Source organism: Melospiza georgiana, chromosome 2 (genome assembly GCF_028018845.1).
Source record: "Melospiza georgiana isolate bMelGeo1 chromosome 2, bMelGeo1.pri, whole genome shotgun sequence".
Lineage (NCBI taxonomy): Eukaryota > Metazoa > Chordata > Aves > Passeriformes > Passerellidae > Melospiza > Melospiza georgiana.
The window spans coordinates 33,092,261-33,115,677 of NC_080431.1; the positions used below are offsets into that span (position 1 = coordinate 33,092,261).

At 38.7% G+C, this 23,417-nt stretch overlaps 1 protein-coding gene across 2 annotated transcripts in view; it reads left to right on the forward strand.

The window, feature by feature from the left end:
- The window catches only part of ABCC4 (ATP binding cassette subfamily C member 4), a 142,031-nt gene that overhangs the window by 22,200 nt on the left and 96,414 nt on the right, over nt 1–23,417 (forward strand). For both annotated transcript variants that reach the window (XM_058018983.1, XM_058018984.1), the window contains exons 7-15: nt 3,125–3,250; nt 6,021–6,270; nt 8,424–8,528; nt 12,742–12,831; nt 13,187–13,378; nt 14,885–14,979; nt 15,086–15,172; nt 21,463–21,559; nt 22,679–22,897. In XM_058018983.1, the coding sequence (XP_057874966.1) occupies nt 3,125–3,250; nt 6,021–6,270; nt 8,424–8,528; nt 12,742–12,831; nt 13,187–13,378; nt 14,885–14,979; nt 15,086–15,172; nt 21,463–21,559; nt 22,679–22,897 (1,261 nt within the window). The remainder of the gene's footprint in view (nt 1–3,124; nt 3,251–6,020; nt 6,271–8,423; nt 8,529–12,741; nt 12,832–13,186; nt 13,379–14,884; nt 14,980–15,085; nt 15,173–21,462; nt 21,560–22,678; nt 22,898–23,417) is intronic.

A 23,417-nucleotide genomic window follows, 5' to 3' on the forward strand; every position in this document is an offset into this window, starting at 1 on the left:
ATGAAGAGAGAGATGAGAATTAAAAAATGAATACAACTTGTACACCTCTTCATTTATAACCAGTGTGGTAGTCTTCAGTTGTTGCATTCATGTGCTGTTTCTCAAATAATGCTCAAGGGCTATTTCTCAAATAATGATCCATTCAGAGTTCTCTGTCAAATTCTAAAGGCTTTTCTTTTTATGATAAAGCCTGGTTGTAGAACACTTACAATATGTTCTTAGGTGTGTATTTTCACTGCATGTGCAATATGCGTGCAGAAGCATCAAGCTGCTTCATTGCTGTTTTTCATTAGTTCTAAGTTTTTGAGGTTTCAGTCAATAATTAAAATACTTCGTGCTTAGCTAGTGCTTTATCTGTGGTGGCAGGCTTTAGTAACTCCATTTTACAGATGGAAAACTGAGGCACAAAGTGATTAATGGATTTTTCCAGGGTCAGACAATAGGGTGACAAAAATCTCTTTCCTGAAGGGATGTCTTTTAAAAATTAATCAGTGGCAGTGTAACAGTGTTTGGGGTTTTTTACCCATTCAGTAACAACCACTTGTTTGGATGCAGTGCAAAGGAAATAATTTGTTAACCAGAAAAGCTTCTGCTTGTCTCCATGTGCACAGATCTTTTTCTTTGTGAACAGAAATTTGCAATTAACAGAAGGAGTTAATGGTAAAACTGGAATAGATTTTAGCTCAGAGTGAGCTGATGAGTGTGTTCACATGCCATTTGCTGGGAATCTGCATGGATTTAAGGAAGGCAGCCTATGAAGAAGTAATTTAAGGATTAAAGCTTTTGCTAAAATCCGAGCATGCTTGGTGTGGCAGTTAATTTGTGCTGTTATTCAGCATTGTTCTGTGACTCAGTCGTGTCAACATGCATGAACACCAGTTCATGGTGCAGCCTCTGGCCTCAGTGCTCTGGGAGTTTGCAGACATGGATTTGGTATCCTGTGGAATGGTATCCACTGCACTCTGCAGGATTGCTTTTACTTGCACAAGTATGAGAAGTTGTGCAAAACACACATGACCCAATATATTATTTGAGAAGCAGTTAGGTTATTGGACTGAAGACCATTTTATGCGTATTTTATTCACAAGAGCTGGATGCTTTTATTGCTTAGTCATGCAACTGTAGTATTTTTATTTAAAGTCCTTTTTCTTGCAGATAGAAACTGTGTCTAACTGCTGTGTCAGACATAATTAAAACACACCAAATATGCCTTGTGAAAGCAAAAAGGAATTTTGTAGCTAGATTAATTTAGAATGGTTTTTAGTATCATAGAGGGGTCTTCTCAGACAAAAATTTTCAGGTCCTTTCTTACTGCACTTTCTTACTGACATGCTATGTGAGCATGTATTGGACTGATCTGTTTGTACTCTGAACTTAATATTTTTGGAGCCAGGGACATGTCTTTCTCTGCAGTAATTTACCATCAATGCACTGGATGTCTCTATACTTCAAGCCATTATACAACATCACTAAGCCTGTGGCTTCAGGTATGTATGTACAAAATATGCTTATTGCAAAGTAGGGGGGTGTAACTTGAAAAAAATTTTAAGAAGACCACTCCCTCAACCTCCTGAGCATTTTAAAGCAATTTGAAACAGGATGGTTACTGTGATGACATTTCAGCAGGAAAACTGAAAAATTGGTTTATGAGAACTATAGCCTTTTTTGAGTCACACCATTTAAAAAAAAGAAACCTCTGTTAACTTTATTATTTAATCTATCTTCTTCAACTTTCTATTATCTGGAGACAAAGCCTGGAAGTTAGGTGACTTTTCAGGATTGTAGGTGAGAGTTGTTTGCTGCTGCAGAGCCATGAGCAACACATGCTAATTTTGTCTTTTCCAGTGGTGGTGTGTGTATGGGGAAGAAATAATGAGCTATTACATTATTGAAGCAATTGTTTTTCTGTGACTGTTTCTATTTGAAAAAGGGGAAGGATGAAATAGCAAAGATAAACTCATTCCATGTTGATGTGATTGGTTTAGTCTAGGTTATTTTCCTCAGTGTTATTAAGAATCCATGATTACACTAGGGCTAAGTTTCTAAATGCCTTTTTTTAGTTCCCTTGTATAAATATTTTTTAATACCCTGCTTCAGCCATCCTAACATTTATGGAATGCTGGTGCTGAGAAGTTTTTTGAAACGACAAGTAGGTGCTTGAAATTCTTTCAACTTGCGTTCTTTAATTATGGTGATTCCTTCCAGTGTATCAGAGAGATCTTCCAGGGGACAGGTTAAGCTGAGAAAGCCTTCTAAAAATTCATGTCTTCTAAAAAGATTTGAATTTTTTTAATGATCTCTGAATCTTAACTTTCATTGTTATATGCAAAAATAAGTAATTTAGAAGGTAAAGGTATGTTTTATCAAAATAAGATCTACCATAGTTCTCCATGTGCAAAGTGTTTGTCTACATGAATGAATTCAGAATTTTAATGGGGTCTAATAGCATGATTTATGCATTTATTATGTGGCTTCTAACTTTCAATGCTTTTTTCCTAATTAAAACGGTGACTTTATTATTTAATTATATATATTTTTCATTTTTTTCCATCAGTACAAACATAGTGTGGGACTAAAATAGATATATTTAAATTAGTGTTAGTTACAATTAATGATTAAATAATTTTTTTTTAAAGAAACCATATCTAGATTATCTAATGAATTATTGCTCATGTACTAAGTAATCTCTGCTTCAACTATAGTTAATCCTAAAAAGTCACAAATGAGGCCAATTTCTTTACCAACATCAGGAGAACTTTATAACAAGTGTGGTTGTTTAGGTATTTTGAAATCTTTATAAAGTAATTTTCTGATTTTTGTTTTGTTCTAAATGCAACAAACAGCGGATATGTTGTTTGAGGAGTACTGCATGTTTGCACAATCTGACATATAGTCCTGAACATTGAATCAGCTCTCAGTTCCCTGAGAAGCAGGAATCAAACATACCAAGTGTGTCTGCTGTGTGGCAGCTTTAGGATACTGGTCTTCAGGAAAACCCTTTAATGCAATTACAGTTTGGTGAATAGTCTTTAGAAATAAAAGCAAGAACTTCATACATATGTTATGTGTTCATAAATAGTCTTCTTTAGGGAATCTGAGGATTTTTCCTTTGTCCTATTTTCAGAAGCAAGACAGCTGCCTTAACAGATGTCAGGATTAGGACCATGAATGAAGTGATAAGCGGTATGAAGATAATAAAGATGTACGCTTGGGAAAAATCATTTGCGGAACTTGTGAATGGTTTAAGAAGGTAATCCTGGAAAGATACAGCTTGATGTATGATCAGTGTCATTTTCCATTCTATGCATGTGAATAAGTGCTTTATTTTGTGCTTTAAAATGCAGTCTGCATGCAGTTTTTGAGCTTTTAAAAAATTTTTTATATAGCAACAGTGGAGGAATGAAGATACATTCTAAGGGAATAAAAAATTTTAAAATCCTCAAAACTTCAATAATTCAGGCTTTTTTGTGCTTCTTTTAACACTTGTGTTCAAAATGAGCAACTAATAAGCTGTAGCAGTTGTAATGCAGCAATTTTACCCTCCTTTTATGCATTTTATTACTCAAGCCACCTGAGAAAGGAAGAAGGAGGAAAGACAGCAGATCAGAAATGCAATTGTTATTCAACTGGCAAGGCCAGCTGAGTTTGGTATCCTAAGACATTTAATTTCAGAGGTTCTTTGACATCAGATTAAAACATACTAATACGTTTGATTTTCAGTCAGTATTTGCCCTTTTACTTAACACTGTAACAGCATTCAGTACTAAAGGTTAACTGTAGGAGTTTGGGTGCATATTTCTTATAAACTGATTTTCATGTCATGTACCCCTCCAGCATATGAATAGAAGGTTGGTATCCTGCTGCAGATTATCTGACTTTTTTCATTTTAAATGTTTAATTTTGGAAATCCTTTTCTTGAAAGGAATTTTTTCCCTTTACATCCATGTGCAGGCTTGCAAACTTGCAAATGTTCCCTGAGATGTTCCTTCCCATGCACATAATTGCTTTCCTCTGTTGGATTGTAGGATCCTGTGCTGATTGAATGTTCATGACTGATGGGAAGCTTTTGTGTCTTGGATGGAGCCAGAAAGAATATTTCTTTATTGAAAGCTTCCTCAGTGGGTTGTATTCACACCAAATTTTAGATTTCAAAGTTCAACACCTCATTAGGATTAGAGGTTTCCTTTTTAGTGTTGGAAAGAAATGAGATCTTCTAGAACACACCTTGAGCTGCCTTTCCTTTCTTGAGCTGTGTTGTGGAAAACTATAATTAAAACTCTTAAATTTAACCAGATGCTTTATTGTCCAGTATTTCCACATTGACCCTTGAGAGTGGCTGAAATGCCATCTGAACTCCTCTATTTCTCTTTTTTTCTTGTGTCTGTCTGCATCAGTTTCCTTTTATGCAAGTTTGTGCTTCAAGACAGTGTAAAATTTATTATATGCAGCCTGCAGGTAGGCTGTAATTTATCTGGTATTTATGGAGAGTAGTGCAAAAAACTTGTTGATTATCCACAGATAATGAGAGGATTATTAAGGATTATTAAAGGGTGGGAAAAGAGTTTCATCCAGGGTTGTATAAGTAATTGAATTAGATCCAATTCAAATCGTTTACATACAAATGTTCCTTCTCTGTACTCTGAAGGAGATTAGAGATGGTGAACCCTTAAGCTGAAAAAAGAAGTCTTTGAAACTCTTCAAAAGTCTGTCAGTTCAGCCAATTTGGCAAATACAGTGGGAAAGTTGCTTAACTAGTTTTTCAGTAGTGCATCTTGCATCCTTTTCTTCTTTAAGTGGTTACTTAATTTACTTCAAATTGTATAATCACAACTGGAGTTTCTAATCTTAATGTATAGTTCCAAGTGGAAGGTGATCAAAATTATTAAAAACTTCCCAAAGAATTGCCAGAATATGTGGAAAGAGAAATTAGGAATTCTTTTGGGATTTTATATTTGATAGTATTAAGTAGACAAAAAGTAGAATACATAGGGAAGGAGTAAGTTGTTTTGGCTGTCTTGATAAAGAAAAATGATTATATTAATAAGGAGGTAAGCCTGATAGCATCCACATTGTAGTGGATGAGAGTGCAGTAACATTTTGAGCATTGGACTTGTTGAGTCATTTAGAAGTGGAAACTGCAATTAAATGAAATGGAAATTGAGAACAAATGCATGAGCAGCTTTTGGGTTGCTGGAGGGAGACTTTTGTGTCTGTGCAATACTTCAGTCACTATTTAGCTTGGGCAATGACTGGCAGAACAGTTGGCCTCACAGATAAGTGTTTTCCTAATTTATGAACCAGAATTCCTAGAGCAAAAGAAGGCAGGAGCAGGGTCCAAACTGGGAAGGATTTAGACTGAGATGAAAGGAAATACTCTAATTCCTGTGGTATAGCTTGAGGAGCAGCAGCTGAATAATGGCAGATACTTGGGCCATGGGCAAACTCTTGATCTGGAGATTGCCCTGGTTTTTTTGACTGCAGAGTATGTGTTGGTCTTGTCATGAGTTCTGTGACTGAACTCCAGTGGATTTTGATATTGGAAGGATAAGGAGTTTGTGGGTGCTTGGCCTTTATACAGATTTTTGTTTTCCTCTTTGCTGTTGCATGCAGGCCAATAATATTTGCAGCAGATTATAATCTGAATTAAAATACTAGTTTGACTAGGGAAGAAAAACATAGTACGTTAGTTTTCTGACTCTGAAACATAGTTGTTTTCTATAGCTATTAAGATATTAAATATATAATGAATTTCTCCTTTGAATTTCCAAGCCTCTTAAATTCTTGTTGATTTTTGGGTTTTTGTGGGTTTTTTTAGGTTTGTTTGTTTGGTTTTGGTTTTGTTTTGTTATTTAACATATAACATGTTTCTTCACTGTTGTTTGCGTAGGAGTTGGGGTGGTGCAAGGGGAGGAGGAAGGATGTGAAAGTAGAATCCTGATGGGAGGTTTCCCTCATCCTGTTGTTGAGGGTGGCAGTAATGGGAGAGATTAATGTGATTTGTTTATGTTCTGCATTTTTAGGAAGGAGATTGCCATGGTTATGAAAAGCTCTTACCTTCGAGGACTGAACTTAGCCTCGTTCTTTGTGGCAAGCAAAATTACAGTGTTCATGACTTTCATGGCATATGTCCTACTTGGGAATGTCATCTCTGCGAGCAGGGTGTTTGTGGCAGTGTCCCTGTACGGAGCAGTGAGACTCACAGTGACCCTGTTCTTCCCTTCGGCCGTGGAGAGAGTGTCTGAGTCGGTGATCAGCATCCGGCGGATCAAGGTAGGCTTACTGGCTGGGAGGAGTCTGCATTCCTTCTCTTACTCTACCTTGTTCCTTCTCTTACTCTGCCTTTGTCTCTTACTCTACATTTGTCACTGACAAATGCAGCCTTATTATGGTTTTGCAGTTTGGGATCTGTAATGAAATAACCTGTTTGGAAAATGGAAGGTCTCTGCATAGGAAGGACATTGAGATGCTTGAGTGCATCCAGAGGAGGCCAGTTAGGTTGGTGAGGGGCTTGGAGCACAAGTCCTGTGAGGAATGGCTGAGGGAGCTGGGTGTATTCAGCCTGGAGAAAAGGATACTCAGAGGTGACCTTATCACTGTCTACAACTTCCTGAAAGGTGATTGTAGTCAGCTGGGGTTGGTCTCTGTCACCAAGCAGCAGCTGACAGAACCAGAGGACACAGTCTCAGGCTGCATCAAGGGAAATATAGGTTGGATATTAGGAAAAAGTTTTTTACAGAAATGGTGATAGAGTTCTGGAATGATCTGCCAGGGGAGGTGGTGGAGTCACCATCCCTAGATGTGTTTAAAAAAAGACTGGATGTGGCACTCAGTGCCATGGTTTAGTTGAGGTGTTGGGGCGTGGGTTGGACTCGATGATCTTGAAGGTCTCTTCCAACCTAGTCATTCTGTGAATTCTGCATGCAAGTACAAAAAACGTGACATGTGCTGTAGGGTGAGCCGAGATGTAGGAGCAAAGTGTGCATGGCAAAGAGGTGTTGTAGGCATTTCTGAAGTGAGAGGAACGTGTGTACAGATATGCAGGCGTGCTGGGATTGGGGTTTGAAGAACAAAGCAGGCCGATGGGAACTCTAGGATTCATTTTTCACACTGCAGTACCCTGTCATCTGTGGAGGACAGGTGTGAGCCCCAGCTTCTCTCTTGTGGCTGCTTTCAGTGCTGGAGTGAAGACTCAAATTCAGTAAGAACGAGCATTGGTAGTGCTGAGGCTGGTCTAACAGAACCAGCACCATGTTCTGATGCTCTTTGGTGTTAACAGGAGTGTGTTGTACACCATGGACTGCTGTGTTAAAATGCTTGGCTTCTCACTGCACTCCATAACAATGCCCACCAGCCGGAGTGTGAGCTAGTACCTCTGTGCCTGGAAAGCCTAGCAGTAATCTCCCTGCCCTCCCATGGCTCCTGACATCCTCCTCCTGCTCCCTCTTAGTTACTGCTTTCTGTGAGTCTTCAGCAGCTGTCTCACATCTGCAGACTCTTAGCTGAGCACTTGTTAACTACTCTTGGCTTCTACAATCAAGACGTTCCTCCTCTTCCCAAAATACTGTGTGCTGCTGCCTATTTAAGGTCCTTAGACTCCATGAGTCAAAGGATAAAAGAAATTTTTTTTTTAGGTTTTGTCATAAAACTGTGGCAGCTGTTAACCTTAAAAGTTTTCTGTGGAAATAGCGCCTTTCCCTTCTAAATGTGTTTGGGCTATTGAAAATCCAACATCAGGCAAGGTGTGGCAGAAGTGTGGCTGTGGTACAAAGTGCATGCTTATGCAAATTGAAGGAAGAGTTTGCTGACTGGGATGTAATGTAGAATAGGAGTGCAGTAGTGAAAGTGAAGTGAGCCAGCTTTGCAGATGTAAGCAAGTTTCTTGTTTTGTTCATGTCCTGGACTTTAGAATGAGGAAGTGTTCAGAGAGTGTTCTGTCTCCTACTGGCCGCTTGAAGAATGCTTAACAGAGAAAACGGACAGCTACTTACTGCATCCTCATTATTCTTCCAATGAAATAACAGAAGCCTTTGCCAGCAGTGGAATGAGAAGGTGTTGCAGTGAGGGTTTCACCTCTTCTGCATGGAAAGAAGGACTTAAACAGTTCAAAAAGTCGTTAGTGATTCAAGGAAAAGACAGGACCGGTTCTTAAGATCTCTTTCTTTCTGGAATTCATTATTGAGCAGGTGGTTGTTAGAGTCCTCTCAAGTCTGCACTTCTGGAGGTTTTTAGGGAGGGAGAGCTGTCTAGTTACACGTCCACTGTTGAAGTTGTGCATTGCCTTGGAAATGCAATTTTTTGATCAGTTTGTGGTTGTTTTTTCCAGCCCATAATTAATGTTGTGTTATGCTGCCTTCAAAAAATGTGTTCCTTTCCCATTCTCAGTCTCACTTTAGGCAATATCCTCTTCTTTTCTTTTATTGCAGAACTTTCTGATGCTTGATGAGGTCTCACACTTCAAGCCACAACTGCATGGCAGTAATGAAAATATCATTCTTGATGTTCATGATTTGACTTGCTCTTGGGATAAGGTAAATTTACTTGCATATTAAGTATATTGGTGCTGTCAGCATTTGAAATCTAAAATGCAGTGTATGTATGTATGGTGTGCTGATAGTTTGTATTCCATCCTTTGTGTTTGAGAATCCTTTCATTATGTTGAGCTAACTGTTGAATAGTACTGAAGACGCTATCAAGTGCATCTTAAAAGCAGCTATTTCTCAGTACTATACTAAATGAGAAACTTGGTGTTTCTCAGGGAAAATACCTCTTTTTATTAAGCAGCACTGCATTGTGGCTGAGGTACTTAAATTGGAATTAAGGACAGACAGCACAGCAAGGTCAGCCTTATTGTGTGGGGGTTTTTTCTGTAACTGAATGCTTGATCAGTCCATTAGTCTAGAACCAGTACAATATTGTACTTATCACAACAGGTTTGAAAGCTTTAGAGACGAGTCAGCACGTATTTGTTGCTCTGTACTTTGAGACTGTTCAGCTGCACATTTTTTCTACTTAAAATGCACCAAACTCACCAAAATGGCTAGAAAAAGGGACAATAAATGTGATAAATTTATTGTATATCTCTTTTATGTAATAAAGGCAAGGGTTGACTGTTTCTGTTTTAAAACTTTAGTTGCTATGGTAAGCAGCAATTTGTGAGGAGCTATTGCAGCCTGGCAGTAGCCTCACACAGGAGAGACTTCAGTCTCCATGACAAGTGCTGGAAGCTCTAAAAATTATGAATGGATCAGGATACTGGCATTACTTTTGCATATAAGGGTAATGCAAATAAGACATCACATATTTCACTTTCTAAGCCCTGTTCCCCAACCTGTGCTGTGTCCCAAGGAAGATCAGGTGTGAAAACATATGAGATAAGGATCTAGGTACTTGTAGCTACGTAGCTGCCAAAGAAAACTGCTATTTTATTCTGCTTTACTTTCTCAGACTTCTCTGTGTCATCAATATTTCTGAGGCATTGACCAAGCTTTTAAATTTTAATAGATATGAAAGAGTTGATTGTGAATACATTCTAATGCAAAATGCAGTGTATTGCTTAATCTTTGTTTTCTTCTCAAACTGACTTGGGTACCACCATTAACAATTTACAGGAAATGGTTGCATAAAGTTCCCATAAAATACTTTTTTTTTTTTATTAGTTGTTTATATTGCATAAAGCAGGGCAGCATGACTGGAATTACTGGTTTCCTTTCAGTTAAAACCAAAACCCAAACCAAGCCATCCACAAAACTGTTAATGTAACTTCCATTTTGATATTGAATTGCAGTGTGCATGGGAGAAGAGCATTTCTCTCAGAACTGTTAGGATCTGCTTAGAAAGTTTCTACTATATACTCTTAAAATGATGCAAAATAATTTTATAGACTTGCTCACTGAAAAAAGTGGTAAGTTCCGATAGAGACAAGTTATGAAAGGAGTAATATAAATATGTGTCCTTTGTCAAGCAGTAGGCTTAGCTTGCTACCCTGACTGGGTTTCTTAAGACATTTGGATGTCTGTACAGACACTCTACAACAGGATGATAATTTTTTTTTATTTTTTAGTGATTGTGTGCCAAAAGCGATACTAAAACCACCACAAGAAGCAACCCATGAATCCAAAATCACTTTATGTGAAAAAGGAATTATTAGCTACACTTTTAGGAAAACAGGCTAACATGGTGTGTTACAGTTTCTCAAAAGATAAACAAAACCAATTGTTTTCCTGGTCACACTCTTGTTTTACTTAGGCAAGTATTATCTGAGTACCACAGGCTAGTCTGATACCAGCATGGAACTAGGGATTCTTCAGTACAGCTTTTTACTGATGTTCCTTGAATTTACAGAACAGTCTGTCTGCTCACCTGAGCAACTTGAGATTTAAAACCTCAGCATTTGAGCAGAGGCCAAATTTATCCTTTGTGATTTTAGTCCTTACATGAGAAGCCTAAGTAGTATAGTACTTTCATGCAATATATGATCTCTGTGTCCCTTAGGTGGGCAGAACTGTTTCATTTCTTGTGTGTAGGATGTGTAAGGTCTGCCCAAGCTCAGCTAAGGAGTTGCTCCCCTGAAGGGATCATTCTAGTGTTCTCTTGTCCTTACATTCTCTGTCAGTTGCCTCCCTTGTGCTGGTTGTTAATGCTGGTTTGTATGACCTTGTGGTGAAGCAGCTTGGAGGGATAAAGCAATAGAAAATGAATCACTTGTAATGAGATCAGTTTTCTGATAGCTGAGTCCCATAAACAACACATGCAAGGTTAGGCAGAAGGAGGGAAGTTGGAGACACAGCAAGCTGACAGGGCACAGGGAGCTGGGGCATTTCTGATCATGAGCTGCCGGGTGTACTTAGCTGCAATGTTAGTCTGTGCTCTAATTTAAGTGCCTCAGTTTAGTGCCTAAAAATGGGTGTGGTGAATTCAGGACAAATTGTCTTTAATTATAAGGAATGCTATTTTGGAAAAATATCATGTTTCTTAGGTGTGTGTGGCTGTGCTGTTTGCTTGAATTACTACTTTTGTGTAGGCTCTATGATAAATTCCAACTGCTATAATGTATAGTATGGCAGTAATAGTTTAAAAACTTTAAGAAAATCTTTCTGTAATGTTTTTTGGCTCTTAGGTTATATTTTTTCAAGTTTTTGATGTGGGTGGAAGTGTCTTTGCACTTCTGTGAATACAGAAGCACATCCTCAAGATGCCTGAAGAAGGGCCTGTGTGTCTGAAAGCTTATTTTTTTCTATATAGACATGGATTTAGGAAGAGATATGTTCTCTTACTGCAAACACTGTGTTAAAAAAATAAAATCTTTGGCAGTCAAAATCTGTAGAGTTCTCCTGACCTTAGCACTTAGGTGAGCACCTGAGCTGTGCTCTCTGGGCAGAGGAATCAGCTTCGAGGTCAGGTGCTGCTGCTTGGGTGGGTGGTGGGGTTGTGCAGAGAACAGGAAAAAAATCCCGTTGGTGCCACCTTGTGGAAATCCATAATGGCAGCAGAAGTGGTTCAGCAGAGCTGCACAAGGAGCCCAGTTCAGCTTCTGGCAGGATCTCCTGAGGATCTCCTGAGAGCCCTGCAGTGCATCCCAGAGCTCTGGCAGCAGGGCTGCCTGCCAGGGATCTCTTCTGGCATGAGTGAGCACAAGTGTGCCATCCCAGCTATCCCAGCCATCACAGATGGGGATGGATACTGGATTTCTCTTTCTTCCTAAGTAATTGGAAATGAATTGCAGGCTTCCTCCTTTGCAGTCCCTGAACGTTTTTGGCTTGTGTCATCTTTTATGTGGAGTTATGGTGGTGGCCTTTTCAGCCTCTTGAACTTCAAAAGGTGGCTGGAGATTTTAAGGTATTCTTAACCTTGCTCTTCTGTTTTTGGAGCTTAAGGCTGGGTTTTTGTTTAGTCCTTTAATCAAAGTACTTTTTTTTTTTTTTTTTTTTTTTTTAATGCATATATTTTACTGTTTGTATTTTAGTGTCAGTCATGCTTAGTGTGGGTAAAGATGCAAGTGCAGGCAGATTGTGTTACAAAGGTGTTTTGCTTTAATGAGAGGGAGCTGCACCAGGTCCTTAGAAATTGCTGTTTAGCATAGCTGTTAAAGACCTGAGCATCCTTTCTTTCCACAAGTAGGCATTTTTGGAACCTTGAAAGGAGAGGTGTAACCTATGTTGGGACATAAGCTCTTCCATAACGTGAAGAATAGGCATACCAAAAAGGAATATTAAGCTGACACTCCTAGGGTAGTACAAATGAATATCCAGTATACAAGATGGAGTTGTGTAAAATCAAATGGCATTTTTATGGTTTTACTTTGGGTAGAGCCTTGACTAGGGCAAACACAGCCCTGGCTTTCCTGAGGCTCTGATATTCTCAGCTGTCCATTTGTCTGTGTGCTCAGAGTGGCTGAGTGTGTTGTGCTGGGAATGCTGGTGTGGTGGCCAGCACAGAGCTCATGTTCCTGAGGCTGCCACCCAGATATGTGGGCTCTGAGGAAGCCCTGCTTCTGCTGCCTTTGGCCTCCTTCTTCCTTGAATGCTCTTTTAGCTGTGTTGCATGTTCATGGGGAAGGATGAGGGTCTTTCAAAAGTATTTGTGAATTACTGAAGAGACAAAAATCATATGCCTAAAAATATGGTGGGCATATGGACTGGTAGTTTATAGTGATGCATGCACATTTTTTTCTGTTTCTAAATACTCATTTTGATGGTTTATATTTCATTGCTGAGAAATCCTGACTTTTTCTCAAATTTCCAGACTTTAGAAACCCCAACACTTCAACAGATTTCGTTTACTGTCAGACGAGGGGAGTTACTGGCTGTGATTGGTCCTGTAGGAGCTGGAAAAGTAAGTCTTAATATTTATACCATTCCATGAGGCTTTTGACTCTATTAAATGTGAAAACTAGCAACCTGAAAATACACAGTTCCTTTATGTGCATAATCACAACTCTGCATCAGAGTACTGGCGTTCAGGATAGGCCCATGTCCTTTTGGATGGGGAGGAGGTGATGTGGAGCTCAGCAGTATTTTGTGTGTTGCTTCATGACTGCATGAAGACTAGTGCCTTGCTACTGTTTAGCAGTAGTTTGAGACACAAGGTGAAATAAGCCATTGTGGTAGTAAAAACTGCCCAGTCTCTGATGTCTTTAGTGCAACCAAACTTTTTAATTTTTACTTTATTTTTTAAAAATCTTTTCCAGTCTTCTCTCTTAAGTGCCATACTTGGTGAGCTGCCGAAAGACAAGGGTTCAATAAATGTTACTGGAAGAATTGCCTATGTTTCACAGCAGCCTTGGGTGTTTTCTGGCACTGTAAGAAGTAATATACTGTTTGACAAGGAATATGAGAAAGAAAAGTACGAAAATGTTTTAAAAGTCTGTGCTCTTAAAAAGGTAAGGCTTTCTCCTTGTGTATTTTCTTTCCATTGTAATTTTTACTTTAGTATTCTTTCAGGCCTGTGGTACAGGCTGCAATGTACAATATATGGAATTGTTGTAAGTAGCTTGTGAAATAACTCCTGTTGCTCATCAGAAATGTGCAATTATTTTTGCTATCCTTGTGTAAGGCATCCCCTTCTAATTCCCAAAGCTTACACTAGGGGGAGGTATAGCACGTATGAAGCACGGCCGAATTTGGGAAAAGCTGTTCCCTATTATTCTGTTTCATAATTACATTTTAGCCATTTTTAACATGTGTTATGGTAGGGGTGTGTGCAAATGCAGTAAGAGGCAGAAAACAAATGATCAAGCTAGCACTCTTTGTGGCTTTAGTTTCATAAATATCCTGTATGCTTTCCTTTGAAATCAATGTTGTGTTTGCTGTATATTATGCATTGCAAACAGCTGTCAAAAGAACCTTAGGCCTATGTACTGGAGAACTTGCTGAACCCAAGTAGTTTTATGAAAAATATATTTGAAAGGTTTGTGTGCAAAGGAGTTTGTGACATGAGATATAGAAGAGGATTAAGCCAGATTTGTCAAGAAGCAGACATTTTGCTTGGCAGCTAAAAAGGTTTTGTGCAGCATGTTATGATATTTCTGTCAGCAGCGACACAGGTGAAAAGCAGATGGTTACTGTAGTGAGCGTTTTTTGCAAGATTTTTACACTTGGCAGATAGAGTTTAGTGTCTCCTGCTGATATTCAGTCATGCTGTTGTCTAAACTTAAGGCTTTAATGACTTTAAAAGACAGCAAACAGCATTTTAAAAATCCCCACTTCATATTGATGGTAGATTTGCTTTTATAGTTTTCTTGCAAATTTATGTGTCTTATAAAAGCTGTGAATAAGCTTTCAGAATATGTTTTGTAGCTTAATGTAAAACTTCTGTATTTCCTGAATAGGAAATATGATAATATGACATACAACACTGTGTAATTTTGTTGTTTTATCCACAATACTGAAGTCCCAAATCTGTGTGATGAATGTTGTAATTATTTTTCCTGAATACATTTCAGTAAGAATAAAAACAATCTGTTTTTTAGGGATATTGGCAAGATAATTTACCGATAATAATTAGTGCAGTTTTTATTTTTTGTGACAGCTAATTTTGTTCAAATAAAAGCTTAATAACTTTACTGTTAGGTATTTTATTTGATTTTCTGAATCGCCAATAAATATTCCTTGCAAGACTAAAGATAGTAGTGCACTTTGCTTTGGCACAGCTGTAGAAAAAGTGAACTTTGGGATCTCATCTATTTTTTCTGCTTTCTCAATTACCCTTTGCTGAAAGTACAGAGTCATAAAGCAACTACAGATATTACATTCAGTATGAAACCTTATATTTTAATGTGTTACATTAGTACTTTTCAAATAAGAAATGTAACATTGAAACAGCTTTGTCAGTGTTTGAAGTTAAAATGATTTTAAAAATATTTTTATCTGTTCTTTCACATTCACAGGACTTGGAATTAATGGCAAATGGTGACCTAACAGTAATAGGAGATCGTGGAGCTACTCTGAGTGGGGGACAGAAGGCGCGTGTAAATCTGGCCAGGCTAGTGGTTTTTGCTATTTCTAAAATTTATAAATTGTCAGATTCCAGTGACTAAAGTGAACTGATGTAAGACTTTGTTATACTGACATTTCTTCAAACCTTTCAGAGCCGTGTATCAAGATGCCGACATCTATCTTTTGGATGACCCACTGAGTGCAGTAGATTCTGAAGTTGGAAGACATTTGTTTGAAAAGTAGGTTACTGCTTTATTTTAATATAAAATGCAACTGTTTTATTGTAATTCCTTATCAAAAAACTTGGGACAGCATTTCTGAGGACATGGATTTCTTCACAAAACTTTGTACATTCGCTTTCTGATTTGTTTTTCCCCTATTTTATGTAATTGGAAGATACAGGGTTTTTTACTTCCCCTCTATGTTTTGTTGACTTTGTTCTTTATTTTTAAAAGCCCTGTAAAAATCTGTTTTGGAGATACTATAAATAGAAATATTCTTAAGCGAATATCTGCCATTTTCTTAAGGAAAATATTGAGTTTCATACATGAGTATTGGGGTTTATGAATAATGGGGTTTACGAATATTAGTAGTGAGTGAAGAATAAAATGGGGTGGGATTTTAAATCTCTTTTTAGTTTGCTACAACTTTACTAGCTAGTAATAAGCACTTAATTCAACTGGCTAAAGGAGAGGAGAGAACTGTCTTAGACTGTTGAATAATTTTTAATTTTGATTCTTGAAGTTTCTCCTGGGTAGGCGAAACAGGGCATGTGGCCTGCAGAGCAGACAGCAGAGAGCAGAAGTAGAGGGAAAGCGAATGTATAAATTTACTATGTAAGAGGGGGATGCTGGACCTTTCCCCACTTCCAAAGAAACAGGGGAGAGTTCATTAAAAGTCAGGTTTCCTTTTCAGTGAGTTTCTTCTTCTCCATCCTTCTGACACTGTCTAATCTAAGGCACATAGGTGAGTTGCAGAATAATTTGGTTAGTCCCAGCCAGTGTTTTGTCCTTACTTCTTCACAGCTTGCAGCTCTCTATGTTAAAAGGTATAATCTAGAATTTACTAGAAGAAGCTTCTGTTGGTGAAATTCAGTGGTCTTTGGTTCAGGCCTTCAGCAAATGTGTTTTGTTTAGCATACTTGCATCCTTTGAATTCCATGCTCCAAATACATGAATTAATTTGATTTTACTGTTGTTCTCTCCTGTCCTCCCCTAGATAATCATAAAAACTTGCAGAAATCTTGCAGAAATGGTCATAGAAATTGCACTGAGTGCAGTGGCATGAATGTTCTTTTTTTCCCCATACAGGGAAGCTTTTAGTATTTAAATTTGAAAACTGTACATCCTGTTGATGTTGGCAGTTTCAAATCTGGACCCTCTGAAATTCCTTTAACATGTTGCTTTATTTTACTGATGTTTTCAAAAGGCTATTGTTTGTTTCTGTCTGCTGGTGTGGAGTAAGAGTTTTATGCTGCATGGGCTTTATGTTCATTTTTCAGCTGCCACGACTGATAGATGGAGTTCATCACCTCTGTAGTTCACGTGCACTATCAAATTCCTTTAATGCCCGTTGAAGCTTTCTAGGCTTCATCTGCTGCTTTTCTGTTTCTGCACAAGATCTCTCTGCAACTCCAGCATCTGACTCTATCAGTGCCTGAGTTCTGAAAGTGCACCCACCTGAGCTGTTAACCTGTCTCTCCCTGAAGCCTTAAGGTCTCTTCTTGAAGAGGGAGATGAGAAAGTGCCCTGGTGCCTTGTGGAGGAGGGCAGGCTGCCTCTTCAGCTTGCTCTACTTTTCATGTGAGCTGTGACACTGGCAGCATCTACATTCTACTGCAAACCTGCAAATGTGGATTTTTTGCATGTGCAAAACTATAGAGGAGATAGAAGCCATTGCACTGTGTTTTGCTGATAAGCGTGTGAAGATGAGGAGGAATAAAGAGGTTATCTCAGAGAATTTGAAACTCAGACAAATAGCTGGGGTTGTTTCTGTACTTTCATTTTTTCTCCACAACTCCAGATCAGATTGAGCAAAACACAAAGAAGTAGAATGAAAGCATTTTTAAGAAAATGGGCTGGGTGTAGTAGTACTGGGAAGGAAAACCAAGCAACGCCTCCCTACACAAGACTTTAGGGGGAGTTTATTACAAACAGAAGTTGTCTTCTGAGGCCTCCATGGAATCTGTAAAGGTACTGGGGGTAATGGGGAGAGCATTATGTTAAGTAAGTTGCTTTGAGAAACAAGGCAAGGCATGTACTTTAGTGCTTCCTGAATAGTGCTAGAAATGTGGAGAAGACAGAGAGCACTTGGGCAAGAATGATTTCTTAGAACATGGTGCTGAGGAATGTCCAAAACACCACTTCATGCAGGCTGCTCCCCCAGGAGTCCAAACCACGAGGCTTAAAACAATGGATGAGATGGAAGAAGCAGGGGATTTTTTAATGAGAATCTGAAGTGGATATTGTTCAGTTCACTCACTCTTTTTTTTTCTTGCAATTTTATGTTAAAGTTTATTTTTTTTACAAGTGTCTAGTGTATGTGTTTACAAAGATAGGTATGTTCCTAGTAATTCCCCAAAGCTATGGCATGTGGGTGGCTGGTTCATTACATTTGCTGCTTTTCTGTATTCTATTCAGCTACTGCAGTAAGTAGTTTAAAATATATAAATAGTTTTCAAATGAGAAAGAATGCAAGTAGCATAGCTCCAGTGGGAAAAGAGACCATGATATTATTAATAAAGGACTTTGGCTCTTAAGAATTTCTTCGTGATTCAGACAAGTAATTCTGTGGATGATGGAGTAGATAAAGGCAGTTTTTCAATTAATTCCTCTTTCCTGGTCAGATTCCTTGGAAGGTATAAAGTGAAGAGTTCCTATTTTTGTGTTATTTGTTGTCCTTTTTTCCTGTGGGTTCTGGTTAGTTAATAGTAGGCATGCTTCAGCCTTTTGCCGGGGGGGGTTGCCAGTATAGTTATATGTTTTTTTACGTATTTGGATATGAAAAGATGCCTTTGTTTTATATTTATTTAAATAACAATAGCTTTTAATTCACTTTTAAGAAATCCAATAGTTTGAGAACTCTAGTTTCAAAATGAGGGACAGCCATCACGGATCCAGGAGCACATTTCTTTGTATGGTGAAGTTTGGAGCAGATGGGGATTTCTAAGAAAATCGTTCAATTGCACTTGGATCTCAAGGAATTTCCTACTTTCCCTTTTTATTTATATATTCCTATAGATCATATTGTTTCAGATCACTTTTAGATAGAGATAAAATTGTGTCCCACCAGCAGTATTGACTCAAAAGTCATGTTTTTAAGAGTGGGATTTATATTTCATCAGTCTATTGGGGCATGCCTTTCTCTAGGTATTGTTACTTCCTGTGTATCTTTTTCAGTGACAGGAGCTGTGTTCAAGTCTCAGTTGATTATCAGCTTGATTTCTTTCTTTCTTTCTTTCTTTCTTTCTTTCTTTCTTTCTTTCTTTCTTTCTTTCTTTCTTTCTTTCTTTCTTTCTTTCTGTCTTTCTGTCTTTCTGTCTTTCTCTCTGTCTTTCTGTCTTTCTCTCTGTCTTTCTCTCTGTCTTTCTCTCTCTCTGTCTTTCTCTCTGTCTTTCTCTCTCTCTCTCTCTCTCTCTCTCTCTTCTGTGCTTGTGAGAGTAGACAGAGTTGCAGGACAGTTTAGAAATCTTTTAAAATAAGGCCTAAAAGACCTAAAGTTGTCATGGTTCTTGGGAGTGGTATGCACATCATTCCTAGTATCAGACAAAATTCACATAGAAAAAGTTCTGAAACACCAGGATCTCTGGCTCAGAAAGTTCCTAATATATGGACTCTGGAGGCTGGAAATGGATGCCAGAGGAAGAATCTCCCTGTGTACTTTCTCCAGCCATCCAGTGCTACCTGATGCCTGGAATAGGTAAATGGATTTTGTGGACCAGTCGTATTTATGTGTGACTGGGACTTGTCATGAGATGGAGATAAATCATTATCAAGGTAGGCATAGAAGCAGAAGAAGCAGAGTAGAAAAAGAGACAGCAGAGTAGAATGTGTAGGGTATGGGGTTTTTTTGTCTCTAGCAAGCATAGTACGTTTTTTTTAAAATTTTGTATATTTTGAAATGTGCAAAACTAACTGGGGGGTTGTTCTCCCTAAACTGCTTAAATTTAAATGGAAGGGAGAGGAAAACAAATATAGGAAGTAAATTAATGTAACAAAGGGTTTATGCCTGTGAGCACTTATGCATGTGCTTTAATTTCATTTCAGTGGTTATTTTCATTGAAATGAATACAAGTATTAACTAGAGTAAAGTTAAAATTGTGTGCAAACTTCCAAAAAGGAGAGGGAGAAAGAATGGTAAGGAAGAAAGTAGAATCATTAAAGAAGAGACATTTTGCAGAGGTGAAAGAAAGCTGGTTCTTGGAGATAAAAACTTAAAAAAGATTGAAGAAAAACTTGTGTCAAAGAAAAGCAGAACTGATAGGGAGGGAAGAACAAATGAGGATTTGTATGCACAAAGTGCAAAGACTCTGCCTGTGCATAGGGGAGCGCTGTGTTGTTGTGGGCCCCTTTCTCAGTGTCTCCTGCTTCATGCTCTGCACTATCAAAGCTCAAGCTAATTATTTTTTAATTCTGTAGCAGTTTGCTGTCAAAGTGCAGTGGGTTTTTCAAATGAGTTATATCATCCTGTTACTTAAGTTTGTTAACTTAAAATACTCTTCGCTTATTTTTGTTGAATCGGAAGAGTGTAGTTTCTAGAGAGGTCTGTCCCGATTCTGGTATTTCTGATGATGTTTTGGCTGTGGGATGTGAATTAGTAGGTGCGTGCAGCAGGGTGAAGTGCTACATGTTGAGTCCATGAAGGTACACGAGCAGGGAGCAGTAGTGTGGAAAAGGAGGTGTAGAGTGTTGTAGATGGCAAACCCAGTATGACTCAGCAATGTCATGCTCTTGTTAAGGAAATGGGACCTTGGTATTTATGACTAGTGCTGTATGTGGCAGTACAACTAAAATAATACTCCTGTTATGCTTTGTAGATGTAAGGTCTCAGTTGAAATAATGTTTCAATTTTGTGCCCTTCAAAAAATGTATAGACCAGCTTCATACTCCAGTATAGGTAGTCAGGAACATTCAGGTCCAGGGCAGGGAGGCAAAATAGAAAGCTATCTGCAACTTAAAAGAAAAGTCTATTTGGGAGACTTCTTTATTACTTTTATTTGTTTTTCTTTCATGTCTGGAGGACTTCAAGTATGAAGGGACCTTGTACACAGGAATGAACTGGTCTAGGGGCCCTTGGGGATGAAATGGATTGAAATTGCATCAAAGGACTTAAACTTGAGCTTCAGAGAAAAAAATTATGGCGGCAAGGGTAGCTTGTCCCTGGAATACATTTTCAAGGGTGTTGCGATTTCTGTTTAGCTTAAACATGGAGAAGAACCCATTTAACTTCTGCCAGGAACATTTTTACGTTTAAATTGATTCTTAGTTGGGGAAGAGGATGCAACTTTCACAGTCCCTTCATCTCGCGTTTTCTTGTACTCCAGAGAGGCTGGAGTGTTCTTGCGGTGTTCTCTGTCTGGATCTGGTGTGACTGTGTGCATAGTTGTGTGTGTGCTTGTGCATGTAATAAATGTGACAGTGGAGTTGGTGCAGCAGTTTGTCCTGTTGTCATGCATGAAGTGAGCTCACAGTCTAACCAAGTGTGCCTCTGAAGAGTAGTGGACAGTCCCAGGGAAGGTGAACCATCTGGGTTTTAAAAGACAGATAAATATGTTGTGGCAGTGCTGGGCTGGCTCCAGCAGATGTCTGAACTCTTGGGCCAGTCACATCCCCTGCTGAGAAGGCTTTCAGTGGGTTCTCTGTCTCATCAGTGAGAAAGGGACACACCTCAGATCGTCATTCGCTTAGAATTGGGCTTTTCACCTGGTTGTTGTTCTTCAATCATACAGAACAGCATTTCTAAAAGTAGATGGATGATGAAACTAAGCCTTAGTGAGCCTGTTGGAAAAATAAACACTTATGGACTATTTTGGAATGTTTTGAGTTTTTTTTTCCTTAAATCAGTAGTACTCTGTAATTCTCCAGAAGAGTCTCTGTGGCTCAGTGTTACAGCTGGTCTGAAAGCTTCTCTCAAAGAAGACATACTTTTACTGACTCCATTTCTCCATAATTTTCCACAGTATCTTGCCCTTCTTTCTCTTTCCTTTAGAATAATTTTTAAAAATTTGCAATTCAGCTTATGACATGGGCATTTGTTGCAAGAATGTTTAAGACAACTTTAATGAAATGTCTTATTGCCTCCTCTTTTTTTGTAGATCAGAAATAATTATATATATTTTCCCTAGCTTGAAAACTTAAGAAATTAAATGAGGAACATGTTTTCTTAAGGTTTTATATAGTTTTCGTAAATCTAGTAAGCACGGTCATCGTCTTATTTTAAAAACTGAGAAATTGAATAGAAGAGGTTTTCCAGAAAGAAATAAAGTCTTCTAGGACATTTAATTTTCATTAATCTTTCCATCTCTTTGCAGATGTATTTGTCAAGCCTTACGTCAGAAGATTTCTGTTTTGGTCACTCACCAGTTGCAATATCTCCATGCTGCAAATCAGATTCTAATTTTAAAGGATGTAAGTGATTTTAATATCTATACTTATATTTTTTCATTATCCTTATTAATCTAAGAAAGGAAGAAAAAGGTTTTAATTTTTAGTTTGTAAGTGTATTTTCTGTCTACTTATGACTACATATCAAGTTTTACAATTATTAATAAGTTTATTTTTCTTGGAATACCTTCCCTGAAAAATCTGTTGCGGAATTTTGTCATGCATGTAAATGATCTTGCATTAGTAATACTTATTTCTTCAAACACTTTGTCTGGTTTTGAAATAAAAGTTTTAGCCTTCCCTTCCTTCAAATTTAATACACTCTGAGACTGTGTTAATGTTTTGCTTTTGTTCTTGTTCCTTACACTTCTGCGTGAATTAAGAACTGTGTTAATTTTGCAACAAATCAATTTTTAAATTAAGACTGAGACATAGTCTCAGATGCTTTTGAGAATGAGCATGCCTTCAGTACACTGGCTCCTTCCCATCTTTATTGTACCAGATACTGAGCGACAGAGGGGAAATGCAAGGACTGCAGTTGGGGCTTTTTTTCCTGTTTTTTTTTTTAAGATTGGGTAGTGAAATATTTGAAATTACTTCTGACACATCACAATGGTGCAAAAGGGCACTGTTCCTCTTTTACTTTCAGATTGCTTGAAAAATTTCAGTAGCTCTTGAGAAATGAGTTTGTGGTAGAGCTGAAAGAAATGTGGACATGGCCAGTGTTGCTCCTTGTAAGGTTCTGTGAGGATCAGAAAATGGAGATGGTGTTTTCCCCTGGGATGGAGCAATATAAAAAGACTGATGGTTGTGTGTGTGGTTTAATAGGTTGTCCTGAAGCTGCAGGGCTTGGCATGTCCCACAGCTTCTCCAGGGAAGTGATTCTCCCCTGGCTGTAACTGAGGTTGTTCTCATCCTGTTTGTTTGTTGGCCCTGTTAGCTGCTACAAGGTTTCTGGTCAGAGCTTAAAGAGCTTGTTTCTGCTCCTCTAAGTGAGGAACTCATAGAGGCTTCAGCTCAGTTACTGCAGTGGGATGTGTGCCCAGCAACTGCAGAACCCCAGAGGGAGCAAGGACTGGTAAGAAAAATTGTCCTTTATGCAAAGTATATAATGAAGGTACTAAAACTTTGTATTGATTGTAGGGTAAAATGGTGGGGAAAGGTACCTATGCAGAGTTCCAGAAATCTGGCATCGACTTTGCTTCCCTTTTGAAAAAAGATGAGGAGGTGGTAGAGCAGCTGTCAGTTCCAGGAACCCCCAACCTGAAGTCTGCCCGGAACCGAACCTTCTCGGAGTCCTCTGTCTTGTCCCAGGATTCGTCCGTCCCCTCGCAGAAAGATGGAGCTGTGGAACAACCACCTGTGAGTGCTCAGAGGAGAGAGGTGTCTTGATTCTTGTCTGGCTGGTTTTTAACTTAAATTTTGATATGGGCTTTCCCTGCAGCATTGGGATTTCAGGGATTACTGAATTGCATTATCAGGTGAGAGCTCGCCTGTGGAGAACCTGCCCGGCTGTGCTTGGCTGGCAGCTCACAGCTGAGCGTGGGGCTGTTCAAACCCAGCAGAGTCAGCCTGTGCAGTTCAGCATCAGCTCTGCTGAGTGCTGGGAGCATTCCTTGTGTGAGTCCAGAGCCACCACACTGTGCTTCTTTCAGCCTGCCCTCTGACAGCAGTGCTGTAAAGGACCAGTCCCACTGTATTGGGTGTGTTTGTGCAGTGTTGAACTGAAATGAACACTTTCCCTGAAGTCCTGAGCTCTGGGAAGTGCATGTAGAAGCTGTGGCTTTATGCAAAGTCTGTGTTTGCATGGCTGGCATCAACATGCCCATAAACATACCCACATGATCTTGAGCTGGCCTGCGGGGGTGATCCTGGGACGCTG